A 16,619-nucleotide genomic window follows, 5' to 3' on the forward strand; every position below is an offset into this window, starting at 1 on the left:
GTGCTTAATGAAATCAGCCCTGCCCTCCCTCTGTAGGCCTGCGTGACAGGAGCTGTCTCAAAATGAGTCGGGTGGGGGGCGTCTCAGAGACTGGCAGGGGTGGGTTTGACGGCAAACCCCTTCACTTTCTCCTCTCTCTCCTCCTGCCGTTTTCTTTTGCGAGGACCTGAGGAGCCCAGAATTAGGTGAATGGTAATGGCTTACGTCCATCCACCCAGTCATTGACCCATTCGCGAGCTCATTCCCCACCAGAGAGTAAGAATGTCCCCCGCGACTTCCTGCCGCAGCCCCGGAACAGCAGCACCTCCTACAGCTGCGTGTCACGGCTGTTCTGGCCTTGATTTCTTGCTTTCTTTTTCTTTCTTTCTTTTTTTTTTTTTTTTTTTTTTTAGAGGCAGGGTTTCACCATGGTCTCAATCTCTTGACCTTGTGCTCTGCCTGCCTCAGCCTCCCAAAGTTCACAGCCGTGAGTTGCCGCGCCCGGCCTTTGTTCTTTTTGTGACCGAGTCTCACTCCGTCACAGGCTGGGGTGCAGCGGTGCGATCTTGGCTCACTGCAACCTCCACCTCCCGGGTTTAAGCCATTCTCCCGCCTCTACCTCCTGAGTAGCTGGGATTATGGACACGCACCACCATGCCCGGCTAATTTTTGTATTTTTGGTAGAGCCGGGGTTTCACCATGTTGGTCAGGATGGTCTCGAACTCCTGACCTCAGGGCCTCCCAAAGCGCAGGGATTACAGGCAGGAGCCACCGCGCCCCGCCCCCCCCCACTTTTTTTTTTTTGGACAGAGTCTCAGTGTCACCCAGGCTGGAGTGCAATGGCATGATTTCAGCTCACTGCAAACTCCACCTCCTGTGTTCAAGGGATTCTCCTTCCTCAGCCTCCTCAGTAGCTGAGGTTACAGGCGCATGCCGCCACAACTGGCTAATTTTTTTTTAAATTTTGAGATGGAGTCTTGCTGTGTTGCCCAGGCTGGAGTGCAATGGCACCATCTCTGCTCACTGCAACCTCCGCTTTCCGTGTTCAAGGGATTCTCCTGCCTCAGCCTCCTGAGTCGCTGGGATTACAGGCACCTGCCACCACTCCTGACTAATTTTTGTACTTTTAGTAGAGACGGGGTTTCACCATGTTGGCCAGGCTGATCTTGAACTCCCGACCTCAGGTGATCCACCTGCCTCGGCCTCCCAAAGTGCTGGGATGACAGGTGTGAGCCACCGCGCCCGGCTCATCAACAATGATTTTATGGTGAGGATTAGGACAGCCTGTTTTGAAGTTACATCTCATGAGATGTTGGGGCTGGGTCTGTGTAGGGGGCTTTTAGCTGCAAGGCATTGGGAACCTACTAAAACTAAGGAAATGGATTGTTTAAAGCAGCGAGAAGCCTGGACACAGTGTGGATTCCTGGGCTGCTAAGTTCAGAGGCTCAGCAATGGCGTCAAAGGCCTGTCCTTCAGTTCACCTGCCCTCAAGCTGTGGACCTCATGGTCACAACAAGGCTGCCTGGGCTCCGGACATTACAGACGGGTCCAGTGGGAACCAGGAACAGGAGACTTGGCCTCTTCCTTGCATCTCCTTGTTTTATTTTATTTATTTTTTGCGACGGAATCTCGCTTTGTCACCCAGGCTGGAGTGCAGTGGTGGGATCTTGGCTCAGTGTAACCTCCGCCTACCTGGTTCTTGCAATTCTCCTGCCTCAGCCTCCCAAGTAGCTGGGATTACAGGTGCCCACCATCACGCCCGGCTAATTTTTGTATTCTTGGTAGAGATGAGGCTTCATCTTGGCCAGGCTGGTCTCGAACTCCTGACCTCGTGATCCACCTGTTGGGACTACAGGTTTACGCCACCACGCCTGGTTAATTTTTTGTATTTTAGTAAAGATGAGGTTTCACTGAGTTGCCCAGGCTGGTCTCAAACTCCTGAGCTCAGGCAATCTGCCCGCCTCGGCCTCCCAAAGTGCTGGGATGACAGGTGTAAGCCACGGCACCCGGCCCCTTGTGTGTGTTTTAATAGAGGGAAGCCTCTGCAGACCCCCTCAGGTGTCCTTCCTAAACCAATCCAGGACTCACCCTGGATCCGAGCACAAGCCCAGGTGACCGGCATTACGGACAGCACGGGGTTAGAATGTGGGCGTGGGGAGTGTAGGGGGCGTTCTCCTGTCGCCACGGTGACCACAGACACATTTGGGTGAAGGAGTGAGGCCGTGGGCGGGTGGGGGAGTGACCTGTGTATGGGGAACGCCAGGCGAGGGCGGGGTTCGCTCGGCAGCCAGCACTCCGGGGCTGGGGGTGGGTCGGAGAAGGAGCCGGACGGCGACCCCCGCGGCCTCCGGAGCTCTGTGTACGGGAGCCGGCGGGTCACAGACCCCAGACTCCAGGACCTGGGCCATGCAGAGCTGGGCCCTGAAGACCCAGAAGAGGAGCTTCGCCCCGAGGAGGGGGCCGGGGAGGAGCTCCCGGAGACCCTGGACCCCAAAGACGACCTGTCTGAATTGGAGAGAGCTCTGGACCTGGACGCAGAGGAGGACATTCCTGAGATGAGGTGGGCACAGGGGGGCAGGGACCTGCCCAGGCATGGGGTGGGGGTAGGGCTTAGCCTCTGGCCATGGGGGAGGCAGCAGCCCCCACACCCGCCAGTCCCCAGGGCAGTGTCCCGGGCACATGAAATGCTTGTTCCCAGCCTCTCCCTGGCTTGCTGCTCCCAAGGGGCCCTGCTGAGGCAGCGCAGGTGTTGGCCGGGTCAGAGGGCGGCCTGGGCGTGGGTGGGTCAGAGGGCGACCTGGGCGTGGGCCGGGTCAGAGGGCGGCCTGGGCGTGGGCCGGGTCACAGGGTGGCCAGCACCCCTCCCTGGGCTCCGAGGCAAATGCCAGCGAACACTCCCGTTCAGTGGCAGGAGGTGGAGTAAACTGATTTTGGAGTCAGGCACACTGAGCTCAGGCACCCAGAGTTCAGAGTTTACAAGTGATGGCCTCACGTCAGACAGAGAGAAAAAGACATGGGAAAAAGAATCTCCCGATTTGGCCGGGGGGAAGTGGCTTGGGCCAGTCATCCCAGCACTTTGGGAGGCCGAGGCGGGCGGATCACAAGGTCAGGAGTTCGAGACCAGCCTGACCAACATGGTGAAACCCCCTCCCTACTAAGATCACAAAAATTAGACAAGCATGGTGGCAGGCGCCTGTGATCCCAGCTGCCGAGGAGGCTGAGGCAGGAGAATCGCTTGAACCTGGGAGGCGGAGGTCGCAGTGAGCCGAGATGGCACCCCTGCACTCCAGCCTGGGCGACGGAGCGAGACGCCCTCTTAAAAAAACAAAATAAGTCTCCCAACTCAAAAGCTGAAACCATCCCAAGCACCACAGGTGGCTAAAACGTTTTAAAAGGTTGGAGAAAGATGTTCTGGGTGAACTAATGATTTGGCGAATTGGCACCAGGGGCGGCGATTCAATGATCTGGGGCAAACTGCCCGAGTGACCCCAGCAAGGAGCGCCCGCCTCGCGCCTCCGGGCTCGCTCGTCCCCTGCGCGGCGTGTGGTCTCGGCACGCGTCCACGCCCAGCTGCCCCTTCTCACGTGGGCCCTCTTGTTAGTTAGGCCTGTTCCCCAGCGACGTCCCGTGCCATAGAGGGCCGTTGGCTGGCCGAGAACTCAGAGAACACGGCGGGGTGTGAGGGGCCGTGGGGAGGACGTGGGAGCCCAGGGCTGCGTCGAGGAAGGACACGGGCAGGGAGGTGGGCAGAGGGCCTGGCACTCCACACCGTCCTGGGCTGCCTCGTCCTCCCGCCGTCTGTGAGCTTCCTGGGAGGCAGGAGCTGGGCTCTTTGTCGGCTGGGTGCCCCTCTGGCGCCTGGCACACAGTAGTTCCTCGATAAATGCTTGCGGGCTGAGTAAACGTCACCTCAGTAGTCACTGAGCCAGCCCCACCGGATGGGGACCGGTCTCATCCCTGGTTCACAGAGGAGGACGCTGAGGGAGTCAGGAGACCTGGCCAGGGCCTTCCCTCCCGCACGCTGTGGAGCTGGGGTTCAGTCCAGGCCTTCGTGAGGCCCAAGTCCTCCCGCTGGAGACCCCTGGCGGGAAAGGAGATGTGTGCTGGCAGGGGAGGGGTGGGGTGGGGTGGGGGGTGGAGTGGGAAGCATGGTGGCGGGTGGGGAGGTGTGAGCAGTGAGGGGGTGGGGGAGGTGTGGGGGGTGGGGGGGCAGCAAATGAAAGGTGCTTGAGCAAGGCCCACGCCCCTCTGGCTCCCAAATGCGTCGTGGTGGAAAACCAGCTCCGGCTTAGACGTGGAATTCTCCCGAAGCCGGCTGTCCATCAGCCAGAAGATCCCCGGCCCCGCCGTGGCCAGAGCGAGGAAGAAGAGGCGGCGGCGGAGGCCCCGTGAGCTGGCAGAGCCCAAGAGACATGGGCAAGTCCTGAAAGACAGGTGAGGACACGCTGGCCGCGGTGGGGCTGGGGCGCGGCTGGGGCTTCCTCTGCACCCTCCCAGGCTCCCCTGTCCCCTCTGCTGGCTCCCCTCCCCAAACCGCCACCAAGTCGGACGAACTTAGGGGTCAGCTGGCTACCGCCACACACCGGGACTCTCTGGGAACTCTGCCCTCGGGGTGGTGGCCAGAGGAGAGTGAGGCGTCTGGGAGCAAACGGGAGACCCGGGGCGAAGGCAGTGGAGGCCCGGCCTGTCTCCTCGCAGGAAGGGCTGCCGTTGTCGGGGCTACGCCTGGATTTCCCCACGCCAGACGAGCCTGCACTTCTGTCTCTACTGGTAAGTCCAGGGCCGTCTCCCACCCCCCGTCTGTGCTGGGGACACGCTGCAGGTTCCAGGGGACCCTTCACTCGGCCACCCCCTTCTCTCCAGGGAGAAGGATGGGGGGCTCTCCGCCCCCAGGGCTGTTCCTGGGTTCAGCCTCGTGCTCTGGACTCAGGCACCAGCTACGACCTGGGTCTGCTCCCGGGAGGGGCCTGGACCCTGGTCGTTCTGCTTCCCCCAGCTGCCCCCTCCCGTGGACACAACAATCCGTGCGTCCCAGTGGCCCTGCAGTGGCCTCCTCTGGCCTCCCCCTCTCCCCGCAACTCCACGCCTCCCCTCGGCCGCCCTCCCGGCAGAGACCCGGGCTTCTTTCCGGCGGGGCCTGGGCTCTCTGCCCCCTTCCCTGAGCCACCCGCTTATTCTAGGCCGCCTGTGTACTGGACCGAGCGGTTCCTGGAGGACACCAGCCTCACCATCACAGTGCCCGGTAGGTGCAGCCGTGCCCGCTGAGGCCCCTGCCCAGCTGCTGCATCCAGATGCTTCTGACCTCCCCACTTCTCTCTGGGGTCCTGCTCTGCAGTCGGTCCCCTGAGGAGCCAGAGCTGGCGGAGGTGGTCCTGGGGGCGAGGGGCGTGGGGCGCACTCTGCAGGGTAGGAGTTCACTTCACCGAAAGACCCTTCACCGTCCACAACGTGTCCACGCATTTTTTTTTGAGAGGAATCTGGTATTGAGGTATCATAGACACCTTTGAATGAGACGTTTAAAGAAAGCTCTCTCTGCACCCCTCACCCTCTGTCATCACTCAGGCTCTGGAAACCCAAGGCTCGTGCTGACTTCAGAACAAAACCCACTTGCCCAGCCTGCTGGCTGCTGGATCTGGCTCGAGCCCCGTGGAGGGGCCGTGGGCCAAGCTGCTGCCCCACCCCTGCCACTCACATCCCACTGTCTGAGCAAGGAGCTTCAGGCCTCTGAGCCCGTGGTCCCTAAAACAGGGACAGCAGACGCTCTCTCTGCAGGGAGCCTGGTCCCCAGTTGTCTCTGGTCATAGTTCTTCCAGTTGAGCCTCCTGCCGCAGCCCATGAAAAGCTGAATTCCGCGGGCAGAGGCCCCTGGGCACCGCGGGGAGTTTACGCCGGGGTTCACCAACTCCGTTTCCCATTTGCACAGAGGTGTCCCGGCGAATGGAGGAGCTGTCTCGGCCCCGGAGATTCTACCTGGAATATAATAGCAACAGGTGGGGAAGGAGGCCGAGTGAGACTCTCAGGGTGGAAGGAGGCCGGGTGAGGGTCTGAGGGTGGAAGGAGGCCGGGTGAGACTCTGAGGGTGGAAGGAGGCCGGGTGAGGGTCTGAGGGCAGAGCTCGGCAGCTGGGGAAGGAGGCCGGGTGAGACTTTCAGGGCAGAGCTTGGCAGAAATGCCTTATTCTCCCGTCAGGGCGCAGAGGTGGGGAGGGTCCAGGTCTAGCCCTGGACAGCCTGCATTCGGATGGGACTGGCCGTCTTCCCGCCCCCAGGCTGCTGGGCCCCTGGTGCGGAGGCCTCCCGTGAACGGTCTCTCACACACACACACACACACACACACACATACACACACAGTGCACAGTGCAGCACGTGCTCAGATGCTGTTATCACCGTGGTGACTGTATGTTGTTTACTCAAAAAACGTAGAAATTGTAAGACATGTTATTATTCTACATACAAAATTCTTATCACTTAGAGCCCCTGTGCTTGTTAAAAATGTTCTGTTTTTTTTTTTGAGACAGTATCTCAGTCTGGGGACAGAGCTCTGCCGCCCAGGCTGGAGTGCAGTGTTGCGATCTCGGCTCACCGCAACCTCCGCCTCCCGGTTCAAGTGATTCTCCTGCCTCAGCCTCCCGAGTAGCTGGGATTACAGGCACGCGCCACCACGCCACCTAGTTTTTGTATTTTTAGTAGAGACGGGGTTTCACCATGTTGTCCAGGATGGTCTCGATCTGTTGACCTCTTGATCCGCCCGCCTCGGCCTCCCAAAGTGCTGGGATTACAGGCGTGAGCCACCGCGCCCGGCCTAGAAGTGATCTTTAGTTTTTTAGGCCCGACGTAGAATCACCAGTCTTTACGCCGTGTATAAAGGAATGCCACTGAACGATGCGGCGGAAGTGTGTCCAGCTGTGTAACCACTTTTCACTCAGAGATGCTGATGGGGGAGTCTCACACACTGCTTCACCCCTGTATTTGTGCACAGTAACTTTTTAACTCCAAATCACTTTGTAATCTGAAGACTATTTAAAATGCAATTAAATTTAACTCCTGGCCGGGCCCGGTGGCTCATGCCTGTAATCCCAGCGCTTTGGGAGGCCGAGGCGGGCGGATCACGAGGTCAGGAGATCGAAACCATCCCGGTCAACATGGTGAAACCCCATCTCTACTAAAATATAAAAAGTTAGCCGGGCATGGTGGCGGGCACCTGTAGTCCCAGCTACTCAGGAGGGTGAGGCAGGATAATCGCTTGAACCCAGGAGGCGGAGGTTTCAGTGAGCTGAGATCGCACCACTGCCCTCTGGCCTGGTGACAGAGCGAGACTCCGTCTAAAAAAAAAAACCGAACACTTAACTCCTGTAGAAGCAGCAGAGCACGTAACTCGATGGAGGTGACAGGCAGCCAGATGCAGCCGTGACACCCTGCCATGTGGCCGGCAGCACTCATCAGCGGCCTCCCGACCTCACACCTGTCCCCGTGTGGACAGCCTGCCTCAGAATCCGTGAAATGCGGCATTATTTCTGGGCAGAGGCAGAACTGAGACCCGGTTTTAGAAGGCGCAGGCCCCGTGAGCTGAGCGTGCTTCACTTTCCCCAGCTTTGCATGGCAAGCTCAGGACTTCGGTCCCCTGGGTCCAAGTCGTCACCCAGCTCTTGATGACGGGTGTGTGGAGAAGGCCCGGGAGGAGCTGCCGTCACAGCAGGGAGTGGAGGGGGCCTGGGCCTGCGCGTGGACGGAGGCAACCTAGGGATGGTAGCTCTGTGCTTGAGAACTCTTAGGGGTTCTTTATGAATCGCTTCTGGGAGACGCTTTCAAAACCCCCCACTGCCCAGGTTCGCTTAACCCCGGAAACAGAGGAGCTGGGAAACACACGTGCGCACACCCGTCCCCGAGGCCGGCCAGGCTGCTCTCTCTCACACACACACCCTGAGGTCGGCCAGGCTGCTCACACACACCCACACACACAGACACATACCCCTCCCCGAGGCTGGCCAGGCTGCTCACACACACACAGACACACACACACACAGACACACACACACACAGACACATACCCCTCCCCGAGGCTGGCCAGGCTGCTCACACACACACAGACACACACACACACAGACACACACACACACACAGACACATACCCCTCCCCGAGGCTGGCCAGGCTGCTCTCACACCCACACCCACACATGCACCCCCTCAGAGGCCGGCCAGGCTGCTCGCGCGTGCGCGCGCACACACACACACACACACACACACACCCCTCCCTGAGGCCGGCCACACTGCATGCATGTACACAGACACACCCCTCCCTGAGGGTGGCCAGGCTGCTCACACACACACTCACACACACACACCCCCCTCCCCGAGGCCGGCCAGGCTGCCGGTCTAAAGTGGGGACGTCCCTCAGGACGACTCCCGTCTGGCCCATTCCTCGGTCCTCCCTGGAATACCGAGCGTCACGTCGCCTGAAGGAACTGGCCGCCCCGAAGGTTCGTAGCAACGTCTGCAGCATGAACACGTCTGAGGTGGGTGCCCCGTGCCCCCCGGGCCTCACCCCACCCAGCGGGCTGGGAAGGGGCAGACGGTGAGAGTCACTTGGCCTTCGGGGTCAGAGATGAGTAGGGGAGCCGGCTCCAGAGCGACCCAGGTGGCTGCTTCCGTTTGGGAGGGACAGTCTGGCTCTGTCGCCCGGGCTGGAGCGCAGCGGCGCGATCTCAGCTCACTGCAGCCTCCGCCTCCCGGGGTCAAGTGATCCTCCCGCCTTGGCCTCCTGAGTAGCTGGGAGTACAGGTGCGCGCCACCACGCCCAGCTAATTTTTTTATTTTTTCGTATTTTTAATAGAGGCGGGTTTCACCACGTTGGCCAGGCTGGTCTGGAACTCCTGACCTCGGGGGATCCGCCCGCCTAAGCCTCACAGAGTGCTGGGATTACAGGTGTGAGCCACCGCCCAGCCCATCAGACAGACAAGGACATTTTATTTTATTTTTTCATTTTAAAACACAATCACAGTAACACTGATAACGCTAAAAAATAAACGATAAGCCATGCCGCGGCTCAGGCCTGTCATCCCAGCGCTTTGGGAGGCCGAGGCGGGTGGATCCCCTGAGGTCGGGAGTTCTGACCAACTTGGAGAAACCCCATGTCTACTAAAAATACAAAACTAGCCCTTGACCTCTCCTCTCTCCGCCCCCACCCTCAGGGTGTGGTCTGTCACCGAAATAAGTGCAAATTCCTCAGCAAGCCTCCAGGCCTTTGCCCTGGCAGTTCAGCCTACCCGCTGCCTGGAACAGCCTACCTGTCTATAGCGAATCCTCTGTGCCCGGCTGCCCCTGTTCCTTTCCCAGGCCACCGCTGGGCCAGTCTGAGCGGGGCCGAACCCGGAGTCCCCCACCTGAGCCTGTCCGTAGCTCCTGCCCACCTGCACAGGGCCTCCCTCAGTGCAGGGACGTGCCTTCTTGGTTTGCTGTGGCCTTTCCAGAGATGGCTTTGCCCTGGGCATGGCACAGATGGGTAGTGGCATGGATGCATAAACTGTTCACCTCCTTCCCGCCCCTCCAGGCCTGCGCTTCTCCAAGGCCCGACTCAGGCCTGATCTGTGTGTGTGGAGGCCTCGGGGCTGGCGGGGAGAGAGAGGAGGGAGGGGGAAGGAGGGGACAGAGGGGAGGACCGCGGAGTGGGAGCTTAGATCGCAAACACCACGACGTCTTCGCTGAGAGATGTGTCTGTGATTTTTACGGAGGAAGAAAGGGGACTGAAATTTCACAGTGACCCTTGGGGGTTGTTTCATTTCTTCCTCTGCCTCCAGCTGAGACTCTCAGGTAACGCTGGGAGAACGGACGGACGGGAGCATCTGGGAGGCATGGGTCGGACTCTGCGTCTTCCCTTTTAGGGGAGACAACATTTCAGCAGCTGCCCTCCTTCCCTCCTCCCTCCCAGAGGCGTCAGGCGCGGCCAGCTCCTCTCCCAGCAAAGCATAAGTGGGAGATGTGTGAAGGGTCCCTGCCTACTCCTTACTTATTTTGCAGGCGGACTCCTACACACCCGTCGGGAGCCAGCCGGCGAAGGGGAAGCGGGGTGCCCGTGAGGAGAGGTGGGGAGGCTGGCTCCAGTCTCAGGTGTCAGATGCTTGTCTTTGGGGGGACTGGGGCGAAGGATCAAAGAACACGCTTTCGGTGGACCGCGGATTTTCTGGAAAATGCCGAGCACGTGTGTGGAGATGGGGTCTTGCTATGTTGTCCAGGCTGATCTTGAACTCCTGGGCTCAAGGGATCCACCCACTTGGACCTCCCAGAGTGCTGCCACCGCGCCGGCCACGGCCGAGAATTTACCTGTGAGCTGGCGTGCCAGGGTTCTGGGTGAAGCGTCTGTGTGGCCTCCCCCCACGGCCACCGCTGTCACACCTCGTTCCCTCTGTCCCGTGCCGTGGATTTCGTGACCGTAAAAGGCGCCTGTCTTGCTTTCCCTCACTATTGTGTTCTAGAGCAATTCGTGGTGATTTGTGGAGAAAAAGTGGCCCCACTGCTGGGTTGCCCCGTCTTGGGAACGTGCCACAGTCAGCCCGTGCTGACCCAGGCGGCCGCGCCCAGCTCCCTGGGGGTGTGGGCGGTCACTCACCTGCGGGGCCTGCTCCCTGTGGGGTGTGTGGGTGGCGACAGCTCACGGCACCTCCCCGCACGCCAGTCCCTGGGCGAGGGCAGGAGTCCCCGTATCCGGCGGTCACCTAGCCGATGCGTGTTCGCCAGGGCCGAGTGGACCGGGAGCTCCCTGAGTCGCTTGTACGAACTCACTCTCCCACCAGCCCTGCACGGGAGTCTCTCCCCTCCCACATTCTCCCCAGGGCTTGATAATGGCAGACTTCTTTGTTGTTGCCAGAGCTGTGAACGTGGAGTGACATTCTGTTTTAATTTACATTTGCCAACAGCTGTTGACTTCACGTGGGTCAGAAGACAGGGTTGTTGACGCTTTAGGGTCCTGTAGCATTTGCTCGGCCCTTTGGGGTTTTTTGGTTATTGGTTTGGTGGAGCTCTTTATATATGATAGTTCCTAATCCTTTGATGAACACGTTACAAACTAAGTTCTCCCCAGTCTGTCTCTTGGCTTTTAGTGTCGGCCGTGGGGTCCTTTTGCCCCACGGCCCGTGAGGAGTTGTGGACTGTTTTACTCCTTCTCTCTCTCTCTGTTTGCAGGTGTCCCGGGTATCCAGGGCGGCCCAAATGGCAGTCCCCAGCTCCCGGATCCTCCAGCTGTCAAAGCCGAAGGCCCCGGCCACCCTGCTGGAAGAGTGGGACCCCATGCCGAAACCCAAGCCACGTGTGTCAGACTATAACCGCCTCCTTCATTTGGCCAGTAAGTGAGTGCCTCAGGCGAGGCGCCTCCGATGTCCCGTCCAAATCCTGGGGACACCCTATACCTCTGCCTAGAGCAGGCAGCGGGAAGCTCTCCTCCAGGAAAGAGAAGCAGAAATCACTGGGAGTGTCGTCCGGAAGCACAGAGTGTTGTCTGAGTGGGTTTCGTAGCAGGGAAAGAAGGTGTACAGGAGAAAGTTAGGGTGCAGAGCAGGGGCCAGAGAGCCACGCTACGGTACAAAGGCAGCTTTAAAATGGGTGTTGACGTGGCCAGGTGCGGTGGCTCACGCCTGTAATCCCAGCATTTTGGGAGGCCGAGGCGGGTGGATCACCTGAGGTCAGGAGTTTGAGACCAGCCTGACCAACATGGGGAAACCCTGTCTCTATTAAAAATACAAAATTAGGCCGGGCGCGGTGGCTCACGCCTGTAATCCCAGCACTTTGGGAGGCCGAGGTGGGTGGATCACGAGGTCAAGAGATCGAGACCATCCTGGTCAACATGGTGAAACCCCGTCTCTACTAAAGATACAAAAAATTAGCTGGGCATGGTGGCGCGTGCCTGTAATCCTAGCTACTCAGGAGCTGAGCAGGAGAATTGCCTGAACCCAGGAGGCGGAGGTTGCGGTGAGCCGAGATCGCGCCATTGCACTCCAGCCTGGACAACAAGACTGAAACAACGTCTCAAAAAAAAAGCAAAGAGAAATAGGTGTTGGCCTGACTCCCTTCCTGTCCTTTAGAACAAGTTGAACACGCACTTCCCTAACGACAGGAGTAACGCCTGCACGCTGCCGCGGAGAAGTTGCTTGGCCATTTAGGTTTACCCTTTGGCATCCTTTTCCCAGGTTCCTGCGGCCTGGTGTTTTGGGTTGTAGATTGGGAGCAGCTCTTTGTATAACGTGGCAGCTCTTTATGTCACGTGGCTACTAATCCCTCGGTGAACACAGGCGCCACAACTTCTTCCTGGCTGTGTCTTGTCTTTTAACTTCGCTTGTGGGGCCTTTTCTTGTTTATTCGTTCATTTCATCCATCCCCTTGACATCTGTGAAATGATGAGTGAAATGAACGGACACAGCTGAGTGCCACCGTAGCACTGCCCCAGCCGTCCCGCACACACGCGCTCACCGCAGACACACACGTCACGGATACAGCATTTTGAAAACGTGCAGCAGAGGAGCAAATGAAAGGTGCTGAACTGTGGGGTGAGAGCGAGTTTGTGGCTGGGCTGCCTCTCTCTGTGTCTGTTCACACTTGCCGTGCGGGCTCAGTCACCGCCGCGAGAGAGTGCCAGAAACCCAGCAGGCTGCCGAAGCCCAGATGCTTCCTGAAGTCTCACAGAGGAGTTCAAAGGAGGCCGGGTTCTGGGCACGGCCCTTCCAGCCCCCTTAGGGCCACCACGGCCACCCTGCTCGGCCCCTTACCCTGCACACGGCTGTCGCCCAGGCAGGGCTGCCGTCCGCCCAGAAGGTGCAGGAGAGACACTTGGGGTGAAGAGCAGCGGCCAGAGAAACAGTCATAGCCGTGCCAGGGTGGTGGTGTTCATATTCATCGTGTGTGTGTGTGTGTGTGTGAGTGTGTGTGAGCACGGGCTAAGGCGGTGCCGTGTACCCATGTTTATATTCACTGTGTGTGAGTGTGTGTGTGTGAGTGTGTGTGAGCACGGGCTATGGCGGTGCCATGTACCCATGTTTATATTCACTGTGTGTTAGTGTGTGTGTGAGAGTGTGTGTGTGAGCACGGGCTAAAGAGGTGCCGTGTACCCATGTTTATATTCACTGTGTGTGAGTGTGTGTGTGTGAGTGTGTGTGAGCACGGGCTAAGGCAGTGCCGTGTACCCATGTTTATATTCACTGTGTGTGAGTGTGTGTGTGTGTGTGTGTGAGCACGGGCTATGGCGGGGCCGCGTACCCATGTTTATATTCACTGTGTGTTAGTGTGTGTGTGAGAGTGTGTGTGTGAGCACGGGCTAAAGTGGTGCCGTATACCCACATTTATATTCACTGTGTGTGAGCGTGTGTGAGCACGGGCTAAGGCAGTGCCGTGTACCCATGTTTATATTCACTGTGTGTGAGTGTGTGTGTGTGTGAGTGTGTGTGAGCACGGGCTAAGGCAGTGCCGTGTACCCATGTTTATATTCACTGTGTGTGAGTGTGTGTGTGTGAGTGTGTGAGAGCACGGGCTATGGCGGGGCCGCGTACCCATGTTTATATTCACTGTGTGTGTGTGTGTGTGTGTGTGTGTGAGTGTGTGTGAGCACGGGCTAAGGCGGTGCCGTGTACCCATGTTTATATTCACTGTGTGTGAGTGTGTGTGTGTGTGAGTGTGTGTGAGCACGGGCTAAGGCAGTGCCGTGTACCCATGTTTATATTCACTGTGTGTGAGTGTGTGTGTGTGTGAGTGTGTGTGAGCACGGGCTATGGCGGGGCCGCGTACCCATGTTTATATTCACTGTGTGTGTGTGTGTGTGTGTGAGTGTGTGTGAGCACGGGCTAAGGCGGTGCCGTGTACCCGTTTATATTCACTGTGTGTGAGTGTGTGTGTGTGAGTGTGTGTGAGCACGGGCTAAGGTGGTGCCGTGTACCCATGTTTATATTCACTGTGTGTGTGTGTGTGTGTGAGTGTGTGTGAGCACGGGCTAAGGCGGTGCCGTGTACCCATGTTTATATTCACTGTGTGTGAGTGTGTGTGTGTGTGAGTGTGTGAGAGCACGGGCTATGGCGGGGCCGCGTACCCATGTTTATATTCACTGTGTGTGTGTGTGTGTGTGTGAGTGTGTGTGAGCACGGGCTAAGGCGTTGCCGTGTACCCATGTTTATATTCACTGTGTGTGAGTGTGTGTGTGTGTGAGTGTGTGTGAGCACGGGCTAAGGCGGTGCCGTGTACCCATGTTTATATTCACTGTGTGTGAGTGTGTGTGTGTGTGAGCACGGGCTAAGGCAGTGCCGTGTACCCATGTTTATATTCACTGTGTGTGAGTGTGTGTGTGTGAGTGTGTGTGAGCACGGGCTAAGGCAGTGCCGTGTACCCATGTTTATATTCACTGTGTGTGAGTGTGTGTGTGTGTGAGTGTGTGTGAGCACGGGCTAAGGCGGTGCCGTGTACCCATGTTTATATTCACTGTGTGTGAGTGTGTGTGTGTGTGAGTGTGTGTGAGCACGGGCTAAGGCAGTGCCGTGTACCCATGTTTATATTCACTGTGTGTGTGTGTGTGTGTGAGTGTGTGTGAGCACGGGCTAAGGCGGTGCCGTGTACCCATGTTTATATTCACTGTGTGTGTGTGTGTGTGAGTGTGTGTGAGCACGGGCTAAGGCGGTGCCGTGTACCCGTTTATATTCACTGTGTGTGAGTGTGTGTGTGTGAGTGTGTGTGAGCACGGGCTAAGGCGGTGCCGTGTACCCATGTTTATATTCACTGTGTGTGAGTGTGTGTGTGTGTGAATGTGTGTGAGCACGGGCTAAAGTGGTGCCGTATACCCACATTTATATTCACTGTGTGTGAGTGTGTGTGTGTGTGAGAGAGTGTGTGTGTGAGAGCACGGGCTATGGCGGTGCCGTGTACCCATGTTTATATTCACTGTGTGTGAGTGTGTGAGTCTGTGTGTGAGTGTATGTGTGAGCACAGGCTAAGGCGGTGCCGTGTACCCACGTTTCCGTGTCTGTCACTGCGTCCACACTCCTGTTTCTGTTCAGATGACCCTGCCCAAACACATTCCTCATGGGGTTCTCCTGCCTTGTGGAAGAGACCACACTCTTCCCCAGGGGCCAGTTCCCGGTGCTGGGGCTGGTCGGCCACGAAGTGGGTAGCCCTTATTCACCTGCTCCCAGCAAAGAGGGATTCCGAGAGAAGGTGGTAGCTCCCCCAGAAGTCCAAGGCCCTGAGGCCCCAAGAGACAAGGTGGAGAACGGCCCCAGCTACTGTGGCAGGCTTGGGTGGCCCCTTTCCTAGTGTCCAAGCAGTCTGCTGCTGCTCCCTGCTGTAACGGAAGGGGTGGGGGAGAGATGGGGAGGTAGGGGTACCAGGAGGCGGGGACACGGGTGCCTGAGGGACAGCCACCAGGACCAGGACATGACACCTTCCCTCAGGAGGAGATGCCCCCTGCCCGATCCACCTGCTACCGTGACATTAGCAGGTGCAGAGGAGGGTGGAAGGGCAGACTGAGGCCCCCCTGGCCACCAGGGTCACCCGGGTTGGCTGCATTATGAGGAGACTTGAGCTCTCTTGGCTGTGGTTCCCCGAGTCCCCCTTTCAGGTACCTGTGGCCGTTTTTTTTTCTTCAGAGATGGGGTCTTCCTGTTTCTCAGTCCGGCCTCAAACTCTAGGGCTCAAGTGATCCTCCTGCCTCCGCCTCCAAAAGTGCTGGAGTTACAGGCAGGTGTCACGGAGCCTGGCCACCCATGGCCATTTGATATATTTTTTCTGTATAAAACACCCCCCCTTTTTTTTTTTTTTGAGATGGAGCTTCATTCTGGTTGCCCAGGCTGGAGTGCAGTGGCGCAATCTCAGCTCACTGCAACCTCCGCCTCCCGGGTTCAAGCGATTCTCCTGCCTCAGCCTCCCAAGTAGCTGGGACTACAGGCATGTGACACCACACCCAGTTAATTTTTTATTTTTAGTAGAGTTGGGGTTTCTCCATGTTGGCCAGGCTGGTCTCGAACTCCCGACCTCAGGTGATCCGCCTGCCTTGGCCTCCAAAGTGCTGGGATTCCAGGCGTGAGCCCCCATGCCCGGCCCGAACGTGGAGCTTTTATGAGGTCTGAGCTCCAGCGCCATCCTTCTCTTCTGCCCCCTCTAGTGCCCAGAGCTCAGTCGGACAAGTGCGTTCCTGACCGAGATCCTCGCTGGGTGGTGCTGGATGTCACCAAGAAGGCGGTGGCCAGCCCCCGGATCATCTCCCTGGCCAGGCCCAAAGTGCGCAAGGGCCTCAATGAGGGCTACGACCCCTATTACATCTCCCCGGCCGCACTGGTGGCCCGGGCATCTCCTCGCCTCTCTGAGCTCGCCACCCCCAAAAGCATCACCAGAAAAGTGTGAGCCCCCCGGGCCCAGCGTCTGAGATGTCGGCTCCCAGTAAACACCCTCAGGCATCCTCACCCCGCGTATGTGGTTGTTCTGAGCCTTTTGGCCTGGAGAAGGGAGGGCGGGCTGGAAGGCCGAGGGAAGGATGAGGAGGACAAGAATATTTATTTTTGCATCCAACCTGCGATTTGTAGAGCTGTTTATTTTCCGAGCACTTTGACCGTCTCGCGTGCCCTTGGAAGCTCTTAAATCCAGACCTGCTCATCTGCTCCTCCTGAGGGCCCACAGGCGCTT

At 58.2% G+C, this 16,619-nt stretch overlaps 1 protein-coding gene across 5 annotated transcripts; it reads left to right on the plus strand.

Annotated features, from left to right (window-relative positions):
- The first annotated feature begins 2,185 nt into the window (after window positions 1–2,185).
- SPMAP2 (sperm microtubule associated protein 2) lies at window positions 2,186–16,399 on the plus strand. 5 transcript variants are annotated; one of them, XM_064371217.1, is made up of 9 exons: window positions 2,186–2,539; window positions 4,291–4,413; window positions 4,678–4,749; window positions 5,160–5,221; window positions 5,903–5,969; window positions 8,374–8,491; window positions 11,154–11,313; window positions 16,102–16,248; window positions 16,283–16,399. In XM_064371217.1, the coding sequence occupies exons 1-9, from the start codon at window positions 2,229–2,231 to the stop codon at window positions 16,360–16,362; spliced, it is 1,140 nt and encodes a 379-aa protein (XP_064227287.1). In that variant the 5' UTR covers window positions 2,186–2,228; the 3' UTR covers window positions 16,363–16,399. The 5 variants fall into 5 exon arrangements, with proteins under 5 accessions (XP_064227287.1, XP_064227284.1, XP_064227285.1 ...); XM_064371213.1 differs by having other exon boundaries at window positions 2,187–2,539; window positions 8,374–8,455; window positions 16,102–16,399; XM_021676218.2 differs by having other exon boundaries at window positions 2,188–2,539; window positions 16,102–16,399.
- The last annotated feature ends 220 nt before the right edge of the window (window positions 16,400–16,619 follow it).

The sequence above is a fragment of the Aotus nancymaae genome, unplaced genomic scaffold (assembly GCF_030222135.1).
Source record: "Aotus nancymaae isolate 86718 unplaced genomic scaffold, 86718_ANA_hifiasm-v0.15.2.pri h1tg000124l, whole genome shotgun sequence".
Taxonomy (NCBI): Eukaryota; Metazoa; Chordata; class Mammalia; order Primates; family Aotidae; genus Aotus; species Aotus nancymaae.